The sequence below is a fragment of the Artemia sp. Qi Xiang Cuo genome, chromosome 7, assembly GCF_049724085.1.
Source record: "Artemia sp. Qi Xiang Cuo chromosome 7, ASM4972408v1, whole genome shotgun sequence".
NCBI classification, from domain to species: Eukaryota; Metazoa; Arthropoda; class Branchiopoda; order Anostraca; family Artemiidae; genus Artemia; species Artemia sp. Qi Xiang Cuo.
This window is the reverse complement of record NC_142800.1, coordinates 61,233,343-61,255,486: the sequence shown is the minus strand read 5'-3', so window position 1 is coordinate 61,255,486 and position 22,144 is coordinate 61,233,343. Positions and strand designations below refer to the sequence as shown.

The following is a 22,144-nucleotide window of genomic DNA, read 5'->3' as shown; positions in this document are numbered from 1 at the left end:
GATCAACTTTGGAGACAGTTCTACTTCTTATATAGGGACAATGTGAACCACTGCTTAATGCTATTTTTCATGCTCTTTCTAAATAAAATAGTCATTTCTGCTGCAAATCTGATTTAAAGCCCTTAAATGGACCATGAAGTTGCACCTAATTCCTGCTAAGAACCTGAGATGAGTAGTGATAATAAGAGTAGTGCTATTATATTCCTTATTGCTTCACTGCTTCACTTGTTTCACTTCAGTCCCACCCCTGGTAACAGTCTAAATAAGTGGCCCTACAGACGGAAACTTGTCAATAAAATAGAGGTAGTACCCATTAGATTCCTTATTGTGTGCTTAGTGTGTGGGGGGATGACAATGCACTCCCTCCCCCCCCAACATGGTCTCAGACTTAGCCATAAATAATATCTTTCTACATTGCTTTGTATCTCTTAAATGCTTTGTATTTCTTGGTAAACAAGTTTCTTAGCCTGCTAGTAGCATTATACCTCTTGATCTCAAAGGGATCTAAGATCTGTCAGATACTGAACATCATTTACAGATAATTTAAAAGTGTGCATAACAATGGAAGGAAACATAATAGTCAGATGGATTGAAAGATGCTGCATATCACATAGTAAGAATTTCATTGTTTTTAGTGTTTTTTTTTATTTTTATGTATATCTTTGGGCTATATGAGGGGGAAGGGTGTTGTACATTGTCAGAAAAAACAATATGATATTCATAAATAGTAAAAAACAAAGAATCTAGAGGTACTGTTTTTATTTTACTAATGTTTCCTTATCTGGGCTGCTAATATAGATTGTTACCCCACCTCCCAATAAATATACAGCCTACTTTATGTATTCCCAGTCTATTTTTACAAATGCCGACACTAACATTGGGGTCGGAACTCTATGGTAACAGCCTTGGAGAACAGATCTTCTTGAGAAAACACTATGGTGCAATATCCAGTAGTTGGCTAGCTAATCATCAAATCAATGCTTAAATTACTGTGAAATCTTTGTCACTTCACCTAGAAAATGGATTGTTTCACCATATGATTTGTATAACTTTTCATAATGAGAACATGATTGCTTTGAATATATTAACCATGTAAAACACTAACAATTTTAAATGTACTGATAGTCATCAGTAGAGTCTAATCCTGGACACACACTTTAAGCTCAGGCATTAATTTGGAAAATGCTACCAAATCTTTGATATAGGATATTAAAGCTAAAAAAAAAGTATCTATATCATAAATAGACTATGATGGATATATTAAGTCAAAAGGAAGTACTGCAGAGCAGAAGAATTGAATTTTAGGCAAGAATGGAAGTGTAATTTATGTATAAGTTTAAATGTTAAAAAAAATTACCTATACAGCAGTCAGCCAATTGTAACTAACACAGTTTCAACCATAAACCAATCCCAACTAACTGAATATATCTACATCATATGCAAGATCAGGAACCTATGTGTCCATGTTTATGGAACATATATTTTAACCAAAATGTTGTCAAAGATTAGGCATTTTGCAAGTACTGGGGCATTACCTTACAATAACAAAATGATAGTTCTATTTGATTCCTAAATTTATGTTTTTTTGGCATATTATATTTGTTACTCTGAAAACGCACATCCCCCCCCCCTAAGGGTCCTAGATATTATCCAAGGCTGTATATAAAATTAAAAGAAAATGGTAAAACAATGAAATTTGTACATTTTAATATGCAGCATGTTTCCCTCCATTGTTGTTCACATACCTGTAACCAAAGAAAAACAGTGGAACAAGAGATGATAAACAACAGAAAAATATATTATCAGGGCTGTATGGGGAACCATTACAGGGGGGGGGGTGCATTGTAAAAGTAGCAAATATTGCATTCAGAAATATCATCTATTGGGGAATGACATGATGTTACTCTTTTGTTATTGCTGTTGATTGATTGAGAACTCCTTAGATTGCTTGTAGCTGCAATTTAAGGTAAGAGCTGCTACCATATGTTCAAAGGACTGGATTGTAGGTCAAATACCATCATAAGCTTTAAGAATTGGATCAAGAAGTTTTTGAATATTTGCTAGTATATTCCACTTCAGACTCTCAATATGGTAACCTTTTAGTTAAACAATTCAATTGTAATTTGTTCATTGCCTTGGTTGATTTTTATCTTTGTGGTTCATTCTTGGCTCTGAATGGTAGAAATTATGAGACCCTGTGTTTAAAGTCTGTAGTCCATCCAGCTCTAGATTCAACAAACCTGGGTTGGACATGATAGAAGACATAGTGGCTGAGAATGGGTTCTAGCAGATTTATGTTGAAGACAGAGTTCTGTAATGTACAGCATACATTTTGGTGTCAACCAGTGTTAGAATTTTTTATGTGAGATCAAAGTTTACTGCTGTTGAATAATATAGCAGCCTAAGAATATATAAGGTGTTTTGTATTTTCATCAGTGAGAGGGGGGGGGGGTAAGTAAATATCTATTATTGATTTAAATTAGTTCTCAGATTTTTTTTTTTAGGGCATCCTTTGAATGTGGAGAAGGTGGTCCTTAACTTAGAAGGCGGTCCTTAACTTAAATCTGCAAAATTTGAATAGCAGGGTTTCAAGCTCTCACCTTTTTAAAAGACAAAATCGCCAAAAAGGTAAAAAGTGGATAGATATGTAGAATTTTTTTTCCTCTGAACATCAGCCTTTAGAAATTGAGAAAATAATAGAAATTTAAAAAAGAAGAAGGATCAATTAAAGGAAAACATAAAAATGTATGATAAAACATTGACAAGAAAGAATACAATGATTTACCACGGGCCTCAGAAGAAAATTTTCCAGGGGGGGGGATAGACGCCACACCAGCAGTGGTGATTGGGTGACTGGGAATATATTTCAGGATATCTATTTTTGCAGGAATAAGTTTATTTTTAAATACTTTTAGTGAAAAACTCTCAAATAAAAAGAGCAATTAAATTGCATGCAAAATGAAACAAAATACAGTAAATTTTAAACAACAAGGATTCCTGTCAAAAGGATCGCTTTATTTAATCAATAATATATGTAATTATTATGCATTTAATCTTAAAAGAAAATCAGATTCAAACCAAAATTACAGAAAGCGACAGTATTGTTTTTTTATGCTGATTCTAAATATAGTTTATTGTTACCCATCCACAACTAAAAATTTGAGAAAATTTACCCAGTATTTGAAAAAAAAGTGGAGCGACCCTAGAATTATGATTGATCTTATTTAAAATCGCTTAATAAAAAAAAAATCGTATCAGAGGACTCTACTATAGAGGTTTCGAGCTCCAATCTTCAAAATTGGAATGGAGTTTCGCATTCTTTTTTTTTTAATAATAAACATCCTAGATACAGGTTTATTTGTTTTGATTTTTCCCAGGGGGGTTTTTATCAAACCAAAGGTACAAGATAAATTGGAGGGAGCTCATTAAAACGTAAATTTAAAGCTATTTTTTAAATGATGCACGTTGGGCCAGAGGAAAGTCTAGTTTTCTGGCATTTTATGGCACCAAACTACGACTTTACCCAAAAGAGGACGAATTTGCAATCAACTTAAAATCCTGAGAAGTTAATTGATTTAAAAGTACCAATAACTGTATTTTATACTTCCCAGTTGCAAAAGAAGTAATGCCAAACGGCGGCAGTACTGGATTCAACCAAGTTGATTCACTTTATTTGTAATGAAATTAGGCTACGTTTGGGGATCTGTAATTGCGTATCAGCTACAATGAGGGGGGGGGTCATTCTATAGGCGGGGATAGGCTAGATTCCTAAAAAAGTACATATTAATGGACACACTGCTTACTCCTTATGAGGCTTCACATAAATGTTAAAAAAGGTAGAAACGAGTCGGAATTAATTAAAATGTTTCTCTATACTGCTAAAATATTAAATTCCCATATCTACCAGCACAGAGGGGGAAAAAAACAAGGCAGGCCATCATCAGCTCCGCCAGGAATTTTCTTTGGGGTGGTAAATACTGCTAGGAACTTAGTTTTCAGCAATTTCAAATGGTAATATTTTTCTTTTTCTATTTATGTGAAGTGCTTCAATGTATTTAAACTAATGAATGCAATGTATTTATCGATAAGAAAATTGTATTACAGAGCTTGTGATGGCTTCAGTTATGTAAAAGATCAAAAGTCTGTCTCATCCTTAACTCCTTACTCTTTACTGTGAAGTTTGGCTTTGGTTCAAATTTTTAAAGAAAATTTGCAATTGGAAAAAAAAAAAAATCAAAGCACTAAAAAACTTTCGTTTAATGAGCAGGGTGTTGAAAGGGGAGCAGTCCTCCTTTATGCAAAGTAGTTTCAATTTCTTTGGAGTTTTAAACTTGCTCCTTATTTTAGTTGAAAAATCTTTTCTATTTGTTTAATTTCTTTTCACAAGACTGTAAAGAATTATGAAAGCAATACTTTTGGTAACGCAGAAAAAGATCAATATTTCAATGATCTCTGTTTGATTTTGATGTTAATCAAACAGATCATGATAACTGACGGTAAGTAAGGAGAAATTATAACGTACATGAGGGGATTTGCCCCCTCCTCAACACCTCACTCTTTAAATTTTGTCCCAATTCTTTAAAAACCACTTCTGAAACACAAAGGTCGTTTAGTTAGAGCAATACGTAACTTTTTTTTAAAGTGCCGAAAAACTTTAGCGTTAAGATCGAGGTGCTGAAGAGGGGACAACCCCACTCATATACATAATAATTTCTATTCGTTTTAAGTTTTAATGTTGCTCCTTACTTTCAGTTGAAAATTTTTTTTTTTTTTTTTTGGTTTAATGATACTTAGAGACAAACATTTTTCTAAAGGCAATGGAAAAAGTATATCAATTAAACTAAAAGTATATAAAAATGAAAAAAAAATAATCACAAAACAATAGACGAAAAAAATAGCCTACTTACAAAAACTAAGATATAAACTTCCAGATGTCTGTTCTGTGGATTAATGTCGAAGCGCTGGACGGATATTTTTTAACAATATCGACAATTTTGAATTTGGTTATCAAACACCAAAATATATGGTGCCTTTAGACTACTCAGTGTTCATAAAGAGTAACGCATTATCAAATTAGTTTGGTTAAAGTAGAATATTAAAACTAAGATTAAGGAAATCAAATGAACAAGTGTATTAAATATTTTCGATTTAATTTTGAATACCAAAAACCAATATATTTGACACCTTTATACTTCGTAACCATTTAAAAAGATATCTTTTTCAAATTTGCAACTAGGTACATACAATCACTCCTGGAAAAGACAAAAAATTTATCCCTTCAGGGGGAAAAAATTCCCAGCATTCCGCTCAGGAGAAACATTTCTGATTACGGTGGCTCCATATATCAGCTCATGGGTACTCTTGCAATGCAAGCAAAAGTTGACGGCATATTTTTACCAAAATTACCCCTTATTAAGTTGTTTACTGTAGTCATAAGAACTTTATTGTGTACTTATAATTGCCCTAATTATAATTAACAAATACTTATTTAGGATCATCATAAGAAGCTAATTTTTCGATCTAATGTTATCAATAGTTAGGCTCTTATGCTTTCGTTATTGTCAAGGATCGTTATTTACTTACGATTCGTTACTATGAAGAATTTGGTTATTTTTTTTTCGCTGCTCGAACCAAATCATATAGCGAAAATATTTCCGGAAAACTTGAAAAGGGTCACTCAAATCCCTTAAATTTATATGCATATGATATTCCCTTTTAATAGCTATATTAATCATTAGAAAAAGTGCACTGAACTGCAGCATAAAGCATTGTTTTAAAAAAGAAGCCATACAATGAAGTGAAGTAAATAATTGAAAAGGCCAAAAAGAGTATATTTCTTCACCTGATCCCTTCTCCCAGCAAAAGAACAAAAAATGTTGTCCAATACAAGTCCTGTTTTCATATTATCCCAATGATAACATAAAAGCCTGACTAAATCATCGATGTCTTGATTTTAAAAAGGTTCCAAGTTCTGCAAAATAAAAATGAACTTGACAAATACAAAAAAATGATAAGAAACTCATCTTTGTAAACGACGACATTTTGTAACAACAATCTTAATGAAAAAAAAAAGGCAAAACAGCTGCTTCCTCACTTATGCTGAAACCTAAGTTAAACGAACTGTAATGATAAAACAGTAAGAATTGTGAAGGTACGGCTTTAATTTTTTTATATGATAGCACGTGGTTTAAAAATTTATTCAAGCTGAATTCATTGATTAAAAAATAATATATCTATTCGAAACTAAGTTAGTTGCTTCAAAGGAACGGTTCCCGAGTTTCCATGCTTCTTGGAGCCCTAACATCAACTGTTTTTGGTAGAAGTGCTTCAAAGAAGAATCTTTCTAGCTTTGATAGCATTTCCTGTATTTATCCCGTATTATCAAACATTTTTTCTACTAGGACTAAGTGGAATAGATAGTAAAGGGTTACAACTTTTGAAACTTCAATACCCCCCTAATTTTTTAACTTTCTTGTCAAAACGTTATACAGACCTCTTCATCTCTCGGTAAAATATTATGTAAGATTATGCACTAAAATATATAAAGCAAAAGTAAAAAAAAAACACTTTGCTAAATTGTGATAAGTATTTCATTTGCCCGTATAATTGTGGTGTTTTTATTTGCAGAAATATCACTAAATACAGGGGCGGATCTAGAGCAGAATCTTGGGGAGTGGGGCAATGTGACAAGAGAGCCAATAATTGACCAAATTGGTGCCAGGAAAATGTTGAGGGGGGTGGCCCATTGGCCCATCCCTGGATCTGCCAGTGACTAAGTAGAAGTTCGTAGATCAAAGTTTAGTTTATTATCAAGATTTACGCTACAGAATAGAATGAATTATAGTTGTATGATATTTTTTCTGCTAGGCCGTCAACTTTTGCTTGCATTGCCAGAGTACCCATGAGCCCATGAGCTGATATATGAAGCCACCATAATCAGAAATGTTTCCCCTGAACGGAGTGCTGGGAGTTTTTATACTTCTCCGCTAAACAGATACATTTTTTGGGTTTTATTATCAGTTATTTATCTTTTTCAGCAGTGGTTGTATTTATCTAGTTGTCGTCTTGAAAAAGATTTAATTTTTTACATCTATTAAGTATAAATGTTTCAAATATATTGGTTTTCGGTAACCAAAACTAAATTAAAAATATTGAATTAAAATTTTTATTTGATTTTCTTAATCTTAGGTTTAATGTTTTACTTTGAACAAACTAATTTGATAATGCGTTACTTTTTTTTAAGAAGTTGAGTCTAAAGGCATTAAATATTTTGGTGTTTGATAAACAAGTTCAAAACTGTTGATATTGTAAAAAAATATCCGAAAAAAAAAGTTTTAATGTTGGTCCTTACTTTCAGTTGAAAAAACATGTTTTTTAATTGAATTTCTGATTTTTTTTTTTTTAATAACGCCAGGATACCTGGCCACAGAAAAATACCCCTTCCCAAAAAATATCCCCTGGGCAATTCAATCCTGGCGAAAGTTTACCCCGAACAATTACCCCTAATATCTCCACGTCTAAAATTGAATCGGTAAAGAAAAAGCAAGATATATAAAGGGATTTTGTATAGGATTCTGGCAAATTCACCAAGTGTAAAATTTCCCCTGAAAAATTCTCCCCCCTGGAAACTTCCCTCTCCATGGAAAACTCTCCCAGTATAAAATCCTCCCTGCAGAAAATTCCTCCCCTCCCAACCCAAAAAATTTATGTATATTCCCAAGAATAAATAAAAGAAGGAGTAAATTCTACAACTTAAAAATCTTTCTCTATAGGCTATAGGAGATCATTTTGTTCCTAAGGACAGATTTGTTGGGCGTTTCAACTATGATGAAGAAAAAAGCCATTTCAAAATTTCGATTGGACGGTGTTGGGAAAAGATGACGTGGGAGGGAGCCTAGTGGCCCTCCAATCACTTTTGTCACTTAAAAAGGGCACTTGAATCTTATTTCCATTTGAATGAACCCTCCCTCGATGGTCTATTCCCAATTGTCAATACGATCACCCATGGAAAAAAAAGCCAAGTAAACACGCATCTGTGATCTTTCTTCTGGCAAAAATTACAAAATTTCACTTTTTTGCAGATATGAGCTTGAAACCTCTACAGCACGGTTCTTTCATACGCTGAATCTGATCTGATTAAAATTCTATGACTTCAAGGGGGTCTTTCCCCCTTTTTTGAAAATCAGACAAATTTTTCCAGGGTCGTAGCTTTCGATGGGTTAGACTAAACTTAATAAGAAGTATTTTTGGGATCAGCATAATAAGCCAATTCTTTTGACATATCAATTGGTATCAAAATTCAGTTTTTTAGAGTTTCGGCTACTACTGAGCCGGTCGCTTCACGATTACAGTTCATTTCTACGAACTGTTCGATTACCCATCAAAATCTAAACAGAGTTCTTCGAAATATTAATCGTTTTTTCTGCGTTACCAAAAGTGCTGTATTCATAAAACTTTACAGTTTCATGAAATGTAATTAAACAAATAGAAAAGGATTTTCAACTAAAGTAAGGAGCAAGTTTAAAACTTAAAGCAAATATAAATTACTTTGTATATAAGCGGGAATGCCCCTTTCTCAACACTTTGCTTATTAAACAAAAGTATTTTTAGTGCTTTGAAAAATCTTATCTTTCCAATTGCAAATTATTTTAAAATTTGGAAAAAAGGCCAAACTTCACAGTAAAGAGCAAGGAGCTAAGGAGGAAACAGCCCGCTTCATATAAAGAATAACATTTTCAAATAGGTTTCAAATCTGTTTCTTGCTTTCAGTTGAAAAGCTTTTTTTTATTTAACTTCGGATTATTTTAAAAACCATACGCATGCTTAACCAAGAAATAATTTGAGGTGCCTGTCCCTTAAATCTCTCGCCCATTCCTTTTAAAATACGTAAATTAATAATTTTACGTGTTCCAAAGCTGCCCGACTTTTAAATCTTCGATTTCAATTTTGGATTAAATTTACATGTGGGCTACTTAAAAAATTTAAGATAAACAGTAATTTCGGTAAGAAGTCCTTGTTAACGTTACTACAACATAATTTTGGTCAGAGGAGAAAAAGCATTATAGTTTATGTGGATGGACATTCTGTGCTAATTTTGATGTTCTATACAATTGAAGCCATCTGAACCTCTAAAACAGGATTTTCTTATCAGTAAATACATTACATAGATTCGTTTAAATATATTGAAGTACTTCAACTAGAAAAAGAAAATAACACCGTTTAAAATTGATGAAAACCAAGTTCCTTGCAGTGTTTGCCACCCCAAAGAAATTTCCTGGCGGGGCTGATGATGACCTGCCTTGCTATCCACCTCTTACTTACTTACTTACTTAGGTCCCGGCCATCCTCTCGGGACGTTTTGGGGCCACTCCTCTTGCTAGCTCATGCGTAAGGGCTCGGTGCATCGTTCCACCTGGTGCGATACATGATAAATGGGCTATCTCGACGATGTCGAAGTGGAGGTTCTCCACCCATCGCTTTCGTGATCTGCCACGTGAGCGAAAGCCGTGGAGGAATCCTTCAAGGGCAATTTTTGGAAGACGGCTTGGCTCCATTCGCTTGACGTGGCCGAACCAGCGCAGTTGTTGCTTCTGAATTTTACTGAGTATGGTTTCAGTGGACTGAAGCCTTTGACGTACTTCCACATTTGTGATTCGGTCAGTGTATTTGATTCTAGAAATGCGACGGAGGCATCTCACCTCAAAAGCTAGAAGTTTTATTTCGTCTTCGGTTTTCAGAGTCCATGTTTCACATCCATAAATAACTATGGGGATTACTAAACTGTTGAATACGCGCATTTTGAGTTTGTTGGATAGGTGGTTACTTTTCCAGAGGTTGGCTAGTCTTCGAAAGCTAGAGCTAGCAAGTACAAGTTGATGTTTCACGATAGAGACATTGTAATTATCTGAGGAGAGTAGGCTACCAAGGTAGAGAATGTGGTCGACCGTTTCAACATGCCTCCTGCTTATGGTAACAATGGACGGGTTTTTTAGCTTACATCTCCTTGTTACCATGACTTTGGTCTTGCTGGTATTGATCTCCATTCCGATCGGCTGTCTAGTATTGTAGCGTTTATCAGCTTGTGCCTTCAATTCTTGTGTAGTGTTTGCTAGCACATCAATATCATCAGCGCAGCCAAGATTCTCTATTAGCACCCCTCCTATTGTTGCGCCATATTCCGACTGCATCATCGACAGAACGGCATTTAGAAAGAGGTTGAAGAGATGTGGTGATAAGATGCAACCCTGGAGTACTCCTGACTAAGTTGTAAACTCTTCAGACAACCCATCAACGGTTATTACTTGGCCTCGGAACTGGTCGTACAGACTCTTGATTATTTGGACTATCTAATAAGGGATGCCGTAGTGAAGGAGGATATGCCATAGTCCTTCGCGCCATATCAGGTCAAATGCCTGACGGAAATCAACGAATAGTTGGTAGAGTTCTTGGTTGAATTTGATGTGTCGTTCCATGAGTTGCCGAACGACAAATATCTGATTGATCGTTCATCTTCCAGGTCGGAAGCCGGCCTAATATTCTCCAATGGCAAAGATAGTTGTTGCGTGTATGCGCCAAAGTGGGACTTTTGCCAGGACACGTGACTGATGGCTCGTCAGGTTGATCAGACGGTAGTTTCCGCACTCTTTCTTTGACCCCTTTTTGTGAATGGGTACAATAGCAGCCTTGCACCACTGACGGGGTACGTGGCCAGTTTCCCACACCGCAGACACAATGGCATGGTACAGATCAGTTACATCATCCGATCCGACGTTAATGAGCTCAACGGTGACTCCGTCTGGGCCAGGGGCTTTTCGTTGTTTGAGCGACTTGATTGCTGACTCGGTTTCTGACTTGAGTGGGGGTGGTGGTCTGAGTTCTTGGTCGGGTATGGGGAAGCGGGTTAGTATTTTAGGATCCGCAGCTACTGGGGGATTCAGTTTATCGTTAAAGTATTCTTTCCATCTTTCAAGTTTCATCTTTGAATCGTAGATCTCATTTCTGTCTTTGTCCAGGATCACTGATGTTTGCGGCTCTTTTTTCCGGCTTAACTCGCGTACCATTCTGAAAACTGCTCCGCTATTCCCCTTCTTGGACAGTACTTCGCAGTCTTTGCATTTCTTCCGTAGGTGGTTACGTAGTGCCTTTCTGATCTCTCGCTCTACTCTTCTCTTGAGGAGCTTGTAAGTATCCCAACTGTGACGGTCGGATTTATTGCAAAAAAGTCGCTTATCCTCGCATAGCGCAATGATCTCATCTGTGATCCATGGTTTTTCATTTGGAGTTTTTCTTCCAAGGACGTCATTCGCTGTCTCTATGATTGCTGATGAAGCCTGCTCGTTCAGGGAGTCTATCTCGTTAGCAGTGGTCAAGGGAGAATGATTTTTCAGGATCTCTCGGAATTTTTCAGATAGAGTGGAAGTGTAGGTCTGCCTTTTTGCTGGATCTCGCAGCAGATCCAGCCGGAATCTTGGGATTTTTGTTGCTTTTTGCAATTTTCTCATTCTTAGCTTGAACCTTGACATCAGGTAGAAATCTCTGTGCTGGTAGAAATGGGAATGTAACATTTTTGCTGTATAGCGAAACAATTTAATTAATTCATAATCCCTCCCCCTACCTCTTTCAACATTTATCTGAAGCCTCGTGAAGAGTAAGCAGTTTGTCCATTAAAATGTACTTTTTTCTTAGAAATCTACCCTACCCCCACCTATACAATGACTTACCTCCCTCATTATAGCTGATACGCAATTACAGATCGCCAAACGTAGCCTAATGTCATTACAAATAAAGTGAATCAACTTGGTTGAATCCAGTACTGCCACCGTGTGGCATTACTTCTTTTACAACTGGAAAGCCTAAAATATAGTTATTCATACTTTTAAATCAATTAGCTTCTCAAAATTTTAAATTGATTGCAAAGTCATCCTCTTTTGGGTAAAACTGTAGTTTTGTGCCTTAAAACAGCAAGAAAACAAGGCCTTCACCTGGTCCAGTCTATTTGGCCACTTAAAAAAAAGCGTTTGAACGAGCTCCCTCCAAATTTTCATTGACTTTCGGTTTGATGCAATCGGCCCTAGGAAAAAACAAAAGAAGATTGGAGCTTGAAACCTCTACGGTAGGGTTTTCTGATATGATGTACCTAATAAACAGCTTTTCAATAAGACTGCTTGTTGTTTTTTTTTTGGGGGGGGGGGGCTTTTTCAAAAATCAGGCTAATTTTCTCAGATTTTAGATTTTGGGTGGGTAACAATAAACTGAAAGAATTCTAAATATTTAGATTTAGCATAAAAGCCAATACTGCCGGTGTAGCAATTGTCACGAGAATTAAATTTTTAGTTTTGGTGAATGTTGGTCCAAGTCACTCTTTAGTTCCGGTTTTTTTTTACAAGCTATTTGATAAGATTCTCTTGTGACGAATTTTTTTTTGAACTTGTTAATTTTATTTAGTTGAAAAGACAATAAAAAGAAAGAGGGTCATTTTAACAGCTGGATAGTAGGTTTAAATTTTGTTTTTCTTTCGCTATTCTATTTTTTTGTCTTAATATCTAAATGTAAAAAGGATTTAAGTCCGAAGGGGAAAATTGTCCTGTTATGAAAGAGGTACATTTTAAATGGCCGTTATAAAATCAAAATGTGGTATCTGTGCAGGCAGGATGATTTTTGAGCATCTCTACTCCTTGTGTAAAGTATTCTAAGGCTTAGGAAATTGTATAAAGGTAAGTCTACAACTGTTATAATCTACGAAAGCAATCTTTCTGTAATTTTAGTTTGAGTTTGATTATCTTCTAAAGTTAAATGCATAATAATCAAATATATTATTAATTAAACAAATTGATCCCTTTGCCAGGAATCCTTGCGGTTTAAAATTTACTGTATTTTGTTTCATTTTGCATGCAATTTAATTGCTCTCTTTATTTAAAAGTTCTCTCCTAAAAGTATTAAAAAATAGACTTATTCCCACGAAAAAAAATTCCTGAAATATATTCCATGTCCCCCAACCACCACTGATATTTTGGCGTTTGCCCCCTCCCCCCCACCCCTGGAAAATTTTCTGCCGCGCCCTTGTATTTCACAAAGCACTTTTGTGAACTAACTAGGCCAAGTTCTTCTTTAAATGCCTTCCTCTTCTTTCAAAATCTGTGACTGCAACTTAATTTGACAGAGCATTAACATTTGCATAATATGCTGAAACATTCACTTATCATGCCAGCCAATACGAGTTGAAACCCTGACTGTTTATCACCTGAAGGCTGGTATTTATGCCCGCCTATTGAAACTAAATATGCAACAGTTCAGGAGTTTCTAGGATAAAACAATTTTTTAGTAGAAACAAATAAACTTATGAAAATGTCTGTTGTAAATTAATTAGAAAAATAAAATTCAAGTTGTTCCTTTCAAAATCCTCTACAGGTCCGTGTTAATTTTATTAAACTTCTATGTACTGTTCTTTTAGACAAGTTGAAATGGAATTTGCACGAAAAAGCCTAATCTAGAAAGCCCAGAAAAAAAATAATAAAAAAATAGCAAACTCAGATTATGTTGCTAGATCAGGGGAACAGATAGAAACCAAAATTAATGCCTTTATGCGTCTATTGTCACCAGACAAGTTAAAAATATTTAACATGGAAGAGCTAGCCGGGAATTTTTCTATTCCATTCCCCCTTAACATTTACTGAAATCATATTGATAATACTTAAGAATATGGTATATTTGAAGGGAACCAAAAAATTGTAAAAACTACTTTAAAACATTGTAAGTAGCTTACTTACTTATATCCTTATTGAAATTGCATTGCTTTGCTTAATCAACACGTACTCTGCTCCTATATATATTGTTATTATACTTTATGATGGTGCTACTCTTTTCTTTGCCTCTTAAGTAGCATTTGCTGTTTGCTATTGTGAAATATAATGTCAATATATAATTTGGGCTACATAGGCTATTTATATCCAACAGGTGGAGGGGGATGGGGGGAAGGGCGAAGCAGTGTATCTTTAGGAATGAGATAAGTGAGCATTTATAATTGTTTTAAAGTAGTTTTTAGAATATTTTAGAGTTTTCTTCAAATAGTCCTCTTGTTTTCCAGAGAATTTTGCCATCATATTAAAAAAAGAGACATACTGACACTTTGAAATATAGTGGGTCCTCTATATTTCACAAAAGGGGTATTATTTTCCAGGCAATGCAAACGTTGCACTATTTTCCATTTTGAAACTGGTGAGAATAAAGGTTACCTTATTTATAAAAGTTATCAATTTCGTGGGTTTGCCATTATTTTGTGTGTGTCAAGAGTTTGTTTGTTGTGTCAATTTGAAAAGCAAATATAATAAACAAACCTTTTTTTTATACAGCCCTGGGTCATATCTGGTTGCATTATGAGGAAGGGGGCTCTGGTGTAATTGTAAAAGAAGTGACTATCATATTAGGAAAGAGTATTGGATAGTATTTTTTCCTCTTAGTGTTGATTTGAGTCTAGTTTTCTTTGACTTGAGAATTTGAAAACATGACAGTCGTGGAGAATGTTTTCCCCTCTCAAGGAAACAGTATAATAACAGAAGAATAATCCTATTTTAATTCCTTATTCAACACTTTCCAAACATAATCCTCTACCATGATAATCGCGCCCAATTCCCTCTCTTAATGAGGCAATACATTACCCTAGGGTATGTACAAAAATTCACTTGAAAATACTGTAATAGCAAAATTCTTACTTTGCAATATGTAGAAAATTTCTATTAACCATATTTTCAGAGTCTCCTCCAGTTTAATCCACACTTTTTTAATTTACATATGTTGCTGAGGACTACCTTGCCCCATTACAGCTGTCATGGTAGGTAACATTATATTTGGAAAGAAGTGTTGAATAGGGAATTGAATGGTACTACTTTTTTATTATTATTGTGTTTTCTTTGAAGAGAAATCAATCTGCACCATTACCAAAACCACAGTTCAAATGATTTGAGTAAGATTTTTTTGCCATATTAGGATTTTATTTCAATTCAATACTCCATTTTCTAAACACTTTCTAACTTTATAATTTAGGATTTAGCAAGGAAATAAGGGCAAAAATACTTTCTTTCATCCGTTGTTGTGCTATAGGTATATTCTCAAAGTTCCCACTTGTATCTCCCAAAGTTTGTCCAAGTCCATCAATGGTCAGTGATCTTTAGAGGGGGAAGATGTGAAGAAATATATTTCAAAAGACTTTCTTCTAACTTAGATTTTCAAACAAAAGTTTCATAAGACTTTCCACAAACTAGGGTTTGAAACTGTTCCTGTATGTTCATTCACCTGCTCAACAACTTTCCAAGATAGCAAAAAGCCTATCATCTAGAATGTTACTAATTTGTGTTGCTGCTTTTGGCCTTTAATTGTCTTTGCCTCTCCCCCTGTTAAATTGTTCAATTTAACAGGTACTATTATATTGCTGTCTCAATTCCCCTCTAATGCCTGCATATAGTCCTAGGCAGTATAACTGAGTTTACTGATTCTGTTTGTTTGCATTAACTTTTTGTGCTTATTAGTCCCCAACAGTTGGTTTATATTTCTAATTTGAAAGACAAATCAGCAGAGATGTATATAGTCAGGGCTGTGGGGGGGGGGGGAGTTATGTAATTAAGCTGATACCAGTCATAAAGTGTTTGTATTGCAGACTGTTTAGAAGGGTCATATTATCACAAAGTCAATTTTATAATAATAACTGTATTGCACATATTGATGTTTTCTTCATTTGAAATGATCCTTTCAACGCCAGCTTTACAAGTGAGGTAACTATTTATTTCTCTGACACCTTTATTTTGCTTTTAAATAAGCTCAAGATAAAGTTGCAGATGTGGCTTTGTGCAGTAGTGGCTTTTTGAAGCAAAATTCTGAATGATAGGGTTTTTACTATCTTGGACAGTTGAGTTAAGCAAATGAAACTTTCAAGAATGGATATTGAGCCAAAATTATGCCACAGGCATAATTAAAATGAGGGCTAAAAACTTTAAAATTAGTTTAAACTGGGTGCTAAATACAAAACAAGCAGATATCAATATTAATGAAGAAGTGAAATCTTACATGAGCATTAATTATAGTGAAGAACAAAGCTAAGCTTAGAGCAAACATTTTTTACTGCAAATAAGTGTGGTGTTGCTGCCCCTCAGGCCCAAAGGTATAGCATCATTCGCACTTTGCACAAATTAAACAAATAACTAATGTTAAAAATTTTATTTAACAAATTGTTTTTTTTTGTATAGCTGAAGACAGTAGATTGAAAAGGAAGAAAACTGTGATGATTTAATTTTTTGCATTTGTCCCTGATAAAACTAGATATTTGTTATAGATATACTGATATACCGAAAAAGAACTCCCAGAATTGTGAGCAGTTTTCAAAAATTTTAATGTTTTACTAAAAAGGAAATAAAATTGTTCAAAAACATATTTTATTTTCATTAAAGTGCAAATGTGGCACAAGACTTTTGGTATGCTTCACGAGCAGTAACATCCTTATGTGGTGTTATCAATTGTTTCAAGTTTGGGTTATTTATCATTGTAAAATATGTTTGTTTAGGTTTCACTTTTTCATTCATAGTAATTAATTTTTAAAAACCTTCCCGACAAAAAAGTTTTCAAAGAAAAGTAAAGAGCCATATAAAACTTAGGACCAGCAGAAATAAGTCGTATAATAATTCGAACACAAAACGATTCGAAATTACTATCAAAGGATCTCTGAAACCCAAAACGAATAGAATTTAAAATAAACCCTCCTATCAAATATAAAGACGGCAAATACTAATATACAAGAAAAAAAATAATCTTGAAACGACTAAAAGCTTAAAACTGAATATTCAAGTCAACATAAGACGAAAAAAATTACTACAAATAGAAGTTTGGCTATTTCTCTCTCCCCCTCCCCTAACCGTAATAGTTCCAAAGCCTATTGCGTCATTTGTGTTTTATTAAAAGCTATATTTATTTTGAACAGTGTGCTTTAAGTTGTCAAAATATCGACGAAAAATAATCGAAATAATAATCAAGATGACTGGAAAGAACTGATGAAAATAAACGAATATTTAATATATTAAAGCCCACAGACCTCTGCAATTTAAGATTTTATTTCACTGTAATTTTATACTTTTTGATGTTAGAAATATAAGAAAATATTTATGATAGATTTTGTTTTCAGTAAAGCACAGATAGCGTATTAGGTTTTAGAACTATTACGTTTAAGAGAGGGGGAAGGAGTCTGTAGCAAAGATTTTATTCGTACCAATTTTTTTTCGCTTTTAGCTTGACTGGGATATTCAATTAGATTTCAAAATATCTCGCTAAAATATTTATCTTCGACATGGTCTTTTATTTTAATTTATATTGGTTTTGGGTTTCATTAATTCTTTGATAGTAATTTCTGATCGTTTTGAATTGGAATTATTATAGCACTTATTTCTTGTGGTACGGTATTAAGTTTTAAATAGCTCTTACTTTTCCATATCCGTGTTGGGGGGGGGGGAGGAGGATGGGGCAAGTAAAAAAAGACAAGGAGGCCCTTTGCCCTCCAAGCATTTTTTAACGTTCCCCGAAAGTTTCAACTTAATACCCTCATCCATTCCAGAGAATGGATACGCACTTATTGCTGATGCGCCCTTTTGACAACCCCTATGTGCATAATATGTTTTGATTTTGTTCACCCCCCCCCCCCTCAAAATTTTTCACAGTCGCAGTTACAAGCAGCCGCATTTGTAGTAGTAGTAGTTGCCCTGAAAATTTCAAGCCCTTACCTGTTCCTAAGATATTGAAGATTCCCTCTTTTGACAGCCCGGATACAATAAAGTGTCTTTTGAATTTATTAAACATCCTCCTCAACATTCCTTGAAGTTTCACCTTAACACCATTAGCGTTTTCTGACACACCCAGCATCAAACATTACCTATTTTCCTATGATTAATCCTGAATGTAAACAATGGACAAATTGTATAATTTACACCCCTTGCCCAGGGTGCTAATGAGGGCTTAGTATTCTTGGGGGCATAATCATTAGACTTCGAACAGTATGAACATTTTTTTTTTTTAACACGAGTAACAGTTAAAATGAATTGTCAAGTCATACTTAAAATAAATAAATAAATACTACAAACAAAAGTTTTGCTACTGTCCTCTTCCCCCTCCACTAACCGTAAAAGTTCTAAAGTCTATTGTGTCATTTGCGCTTTACTGAAAACAAAATATTTTATTTTTTTATATTTATAACATTGAAAAAATACAGTATAATAAAATCACAAATGTGAGTTTTCCAGGAATTAATATCGTTATATATTAAATATTCAGTTTATTTTTATTAGTTCCCTCCAGTTATCTTGATTATTATGGTGGTTTATTTTTATCTGTAGTCGATGTTTTGAAAAACTAAAGCAGACTGTTCAAAATACATATAGGCCTAGTATTCAATGAAATGAAAATGACGCCATACGCTTTAGAACTTTTACGGTTAGGGGAGGGGGAAGGACCAGAGTAGCTAAACTCTTGTTTAGTAATTTTTAAGTTTGACTTGATTGTTCAATTTAATTTTTACTCGTTTTAAGATTTATTTTTTCATCAATATTAGTATCCATTATTTCTATGTTTGATATGATTATTCATTTTAATTTCTGTTCGTTTTGGGTATTATTTATTCTCTAATAGTAATTTCTGGTCGTTTTGAATTAAAATTATTATAGGACTTTATTTCTGCTGGCCTTAAGTTTATTATTATTCTTTAATTTTCTTTTGAAAAACCTTTTTTTCTTTGGAAAATCTTCGGAATTTTTTTTAAATATTAATCAAAGGTAACTGCTACAAAAATTTTAAAAATGATTTCGCAAGATTTTTCTAGAGGTAAGACGGGGGTCCCAAATACCATATGCTGTATACTTTCTATTGAACATTATTGTTTCTGTGTCCTGAAATTTTGCTGCAAACACTTTGGCAACAGCTAGTTTTGCTGTTTGCCTTATTTCCCCCTTTTTTGAAGTATACAAAGCCCTTCACCGAGTAAAAATAATGTTTGTCAAACTTGGTTTGAGGACCTTCTCCCTCTGAAATCAAGAAGTTGCAGCCCAAAAATACAATTTTTTTCTCTCTTTTAATCATCTTGACCACCCCAAAGGGTTATTACTGTGTGTATCTCTGAGGATGCGCGGCTAAATAAAATAGTAGTTGTTTCTCAGACCAATATCGTAGCACTTAAACAAATGGTTACAGGGATCAAGTTGGTTTCAAAAAGGTCTAATATGCATATTTAAAGGAACTTGATCCCTGGAACCAAAAATTCCTTTGCCTGAGAGACCTGGAGATACTTTGGGTCCTCGGATATACATGTTTTCAATCCGAGGATCACCCTAATTTCGAATAGGTATGTGTATATGAAACGCAGCTTTGGACCGAGTAAAGAGTGTAGTTGCCAATTATTTATTTCACATGATATTGAATAGAATGCTCATAACTTACTTTTCATGTGACACACATAAAAATGTATTTATCACTTTTTAATTGACTGTCTTAAATTATGAAAACGCGGTTGTAAATTGGATTAAGTAAATTTTCTCGGAATTCCGTCCTTTTGGAGGATCAATGTTTAAAGTGAATAAGAATCAATCCGTATTTCCTTTATGGGACTGTTTCTTATAAAAGCAAACATCCCATGGTGAAGAATGGATCGGCAACTGTACGGACCCCCCCCCCCCCCGCCACACACACAGAACAGTTGTAATATAGTGGCCGAAAATCTTTTTCTTTTACTTCCCCCTCTCCTCTTTCCTAAGTGTCTGGTTTTGTAGATTTAATAGATTATGATTGAATATGTTGCAAATCAATGTGATCTTCACGTTGCCTTAAAATCACTTACTTGAAGTTATACGTACTTACTTGAATATTTCCCATTCTTATGTCCAAGTCCTTCATTATTGATACTTTGTTAACATTGGCTGGCTGAATAAAAGTGACTCCAATTATAAAACCGTCAATTTTCAAAGCCATTTTGCCAAATCGCTCGTACCAAGGACCAATTAAATCCCAGTCGTAATCCACGTGAACTTTTCTAAGCGCTAAGCTTCCTACTATTGTTATTGATTGAGTTATCTCGTCATACGCAACAGTCATGTTCCCAGCCCTGTAAAATAATGAAGAATATTAGTTCAAGGATTTACTTTTTTTCTTAATTCTTAATTTTCAATTTAAATTGGTTATATTGCTTAACCGCTTGAGTTAAATTAGGGGCTCCTGGTGTCATGTACCAGGCTCCAACATAGGTCAGTCCAGACCACGGGCGCCCATAAGCTGAATTCCAGGGGGGGGCAAACTTCGTCTAATTGCTATTTTTAATGCTATATAATAGAAATCTCAGAACAAAAATATAAAAATAAGGCAGCATCATTCAGCCAGGGGGGGCAAGAGCCCCTCCCTGCCCCCCCATAAGAGCGCCCATGGTCCAGACCCACATACATCTCCATCCCACTCGACTCAACCCTAAACGCAACTCAACCTTGATAGAACTCAAAACCATGTAACATAGTCCACACATAAGTTAGCCGTAAACAAGTTAATCCCAAAACAACTCAATACACACAACGCCATTAATTAGTGTCAATCTTCAAGACAACAATAAATAGACATAACATAATAAAATAATCTTGGCGTTTCAGGGGCTTGCTTTTAACCATGGCTCCCTTGGAGTCTCAAATTTTTAAGTGGGAAAATCGTATGCATAAGGTCGGTGCCCCTATAAAGGGGCACCATTTTTCTCTGTTAAAAAAAGTGCTTGCATTATTACTTGTTTATGCTGTGAACATGTTCTGTTTGTGTCTATAAAATCTTAAAAGACTAGTTGACAAAGTTTTGGTGTATGGAAACATCTTAAAGACTTACAATTTTAAAATGCTGAGTTTTTATTATCATATTTCAGTTTGCCTTTTACATACAAATTTAATTGCCATTTTGAACCTGTTGTTATTTGTGTGAGGATCGTCTGCTTATACACTTTTAGTCTGTTGTACCGTGCTCAATAATACTTTTATAAAGGTATTTTCTAAAGAACATAATTATAAATTTTTCCTCTATCCCCTGTTTTTTTTGTGGTCTGGGGCTCCTTCCTTTAAACTAATCTTGTCTTTATTGTGTCTGGGGAGCATCACTTTGGTTTTGTTCAGTTTTTTTTTCTCATGTGCTCCTAATTTCACCTTATAATTAGGCTTAAGTAAAGAGCGATGAGGCTTCAATGTATTGTTCATTTTTTTCCCAGGCCTCTTCGTATGGAAGGAGTTATCAGAGAAATTTCCGAGGGGGCTCATTCGATTTGAAATTGAAAGTTCTAGTGTTCTTTTTAAGAGTCACAAGGAATTTTAGTGCATTCAGATCCCCTCCAATGCCCCTTTCGGCTGCTCTGCCCCAAACACATTCAGCCAAAATTTTGGGGTAGCTATATTGTTCATAAAAGTTGAAAGGTCCAATAACTATGCTTTGGGATGACATGATCCTCCACAGCCCTTGGGACAAGGGCTCTTAAGCTATGTAAGTTGCCAATATGTAACGTAGATGTTTTTATTAGGAAGAGGGGGGGGCATGCTTGATCCTGTGTCTTCAAAAAGCTTAAAGACAAAGTCACAACAAATAGAAGTTACAATAATAAATCAAGTCAAACTTAAACCGAATAGAAACTACCACAAACAGGAGATTGGCTAACGCCATCTATTCCTTTTCCCTTTTATAACGTTAATAAATTCAAAATTGCTGAGAATTTCAGGAATGGATATCAATATATATTAAACTGTTAATCTACATTTCATTAGTTATTAGTTATTTTCAGTAATTTTTATTATTCTGGTGTCAATTGTATGACAGATAAAAAAAAAAACAGCTCGAGATTAAAATTGTTATCAGTGAAGCATGAATGACGTTCTGGTCTTTAGAAAGCATAGAGGGCGGTAATCCTGCTGCTGTTTGTGGTAGTTTCGGTTCATTTTAAGTTTGACTTGATTACTTTTTGGAATTTCTATCGCTTTGGGTTTGTCTTTATTTATTGATAGGGATTTATGTTAGTTTTACGCTTAAATTCCTATTTGATTTTTGCTCGTCTTAGCTTAATTTAGTTGTTTCTTTGTTTAGTTGTTTCTTTGAAAACTTCTTTTGTGGAAAA

At 34.5% G+C, this 22,144-nt stretch overlaps 2 protein-coding genes across 3 annotated transcripts in view; one reads left to right on the top strand and one right to left on the bottom strand.

Annotated features, from left to right (window-relative positions):
* The window catches only part of LOC148950527 (ras GTPase-activating-like protein IQGAP3), a 171,841-nt gene that overhangs the window by 5,819 nt on the left and 143,878 nt on the right, over positions 1-22,144 (top strand). The window contains exon 1 of one of the 2 annotated variants that reach the window (XM_089092455.1): positions 6,064-6,151. The exons of the other annotated variant lie outside the window; for it this stretch is intronic. The gene's annotated coding sequence lies outside the window, so the exon portion shown is untranslated. Of the gene's footprint in view, positions 1-6,063; positions 6,152-22,144 lie in introns of those variants that run through there. 2 annotated transcript variants of the gene reach the window in all.
* The window catches only part of LOC148950528 (uncharacterized), a 49,730-nt gene that overhangs the window by 5,996 nt on the left and 21,590 nt on the right, over positions 1-22,144 (bottom strand). The window contains exon 6 of the mRNA XM_089092456.1: positions 19,879-20,122. Coding sequence (XP_088948582.1) covers positions 19,879-20,122 — 244 coding nt within the window. The remainder of the gene's footprint in view (positions 1-19,878; positions 20,123-22,144) is intronic.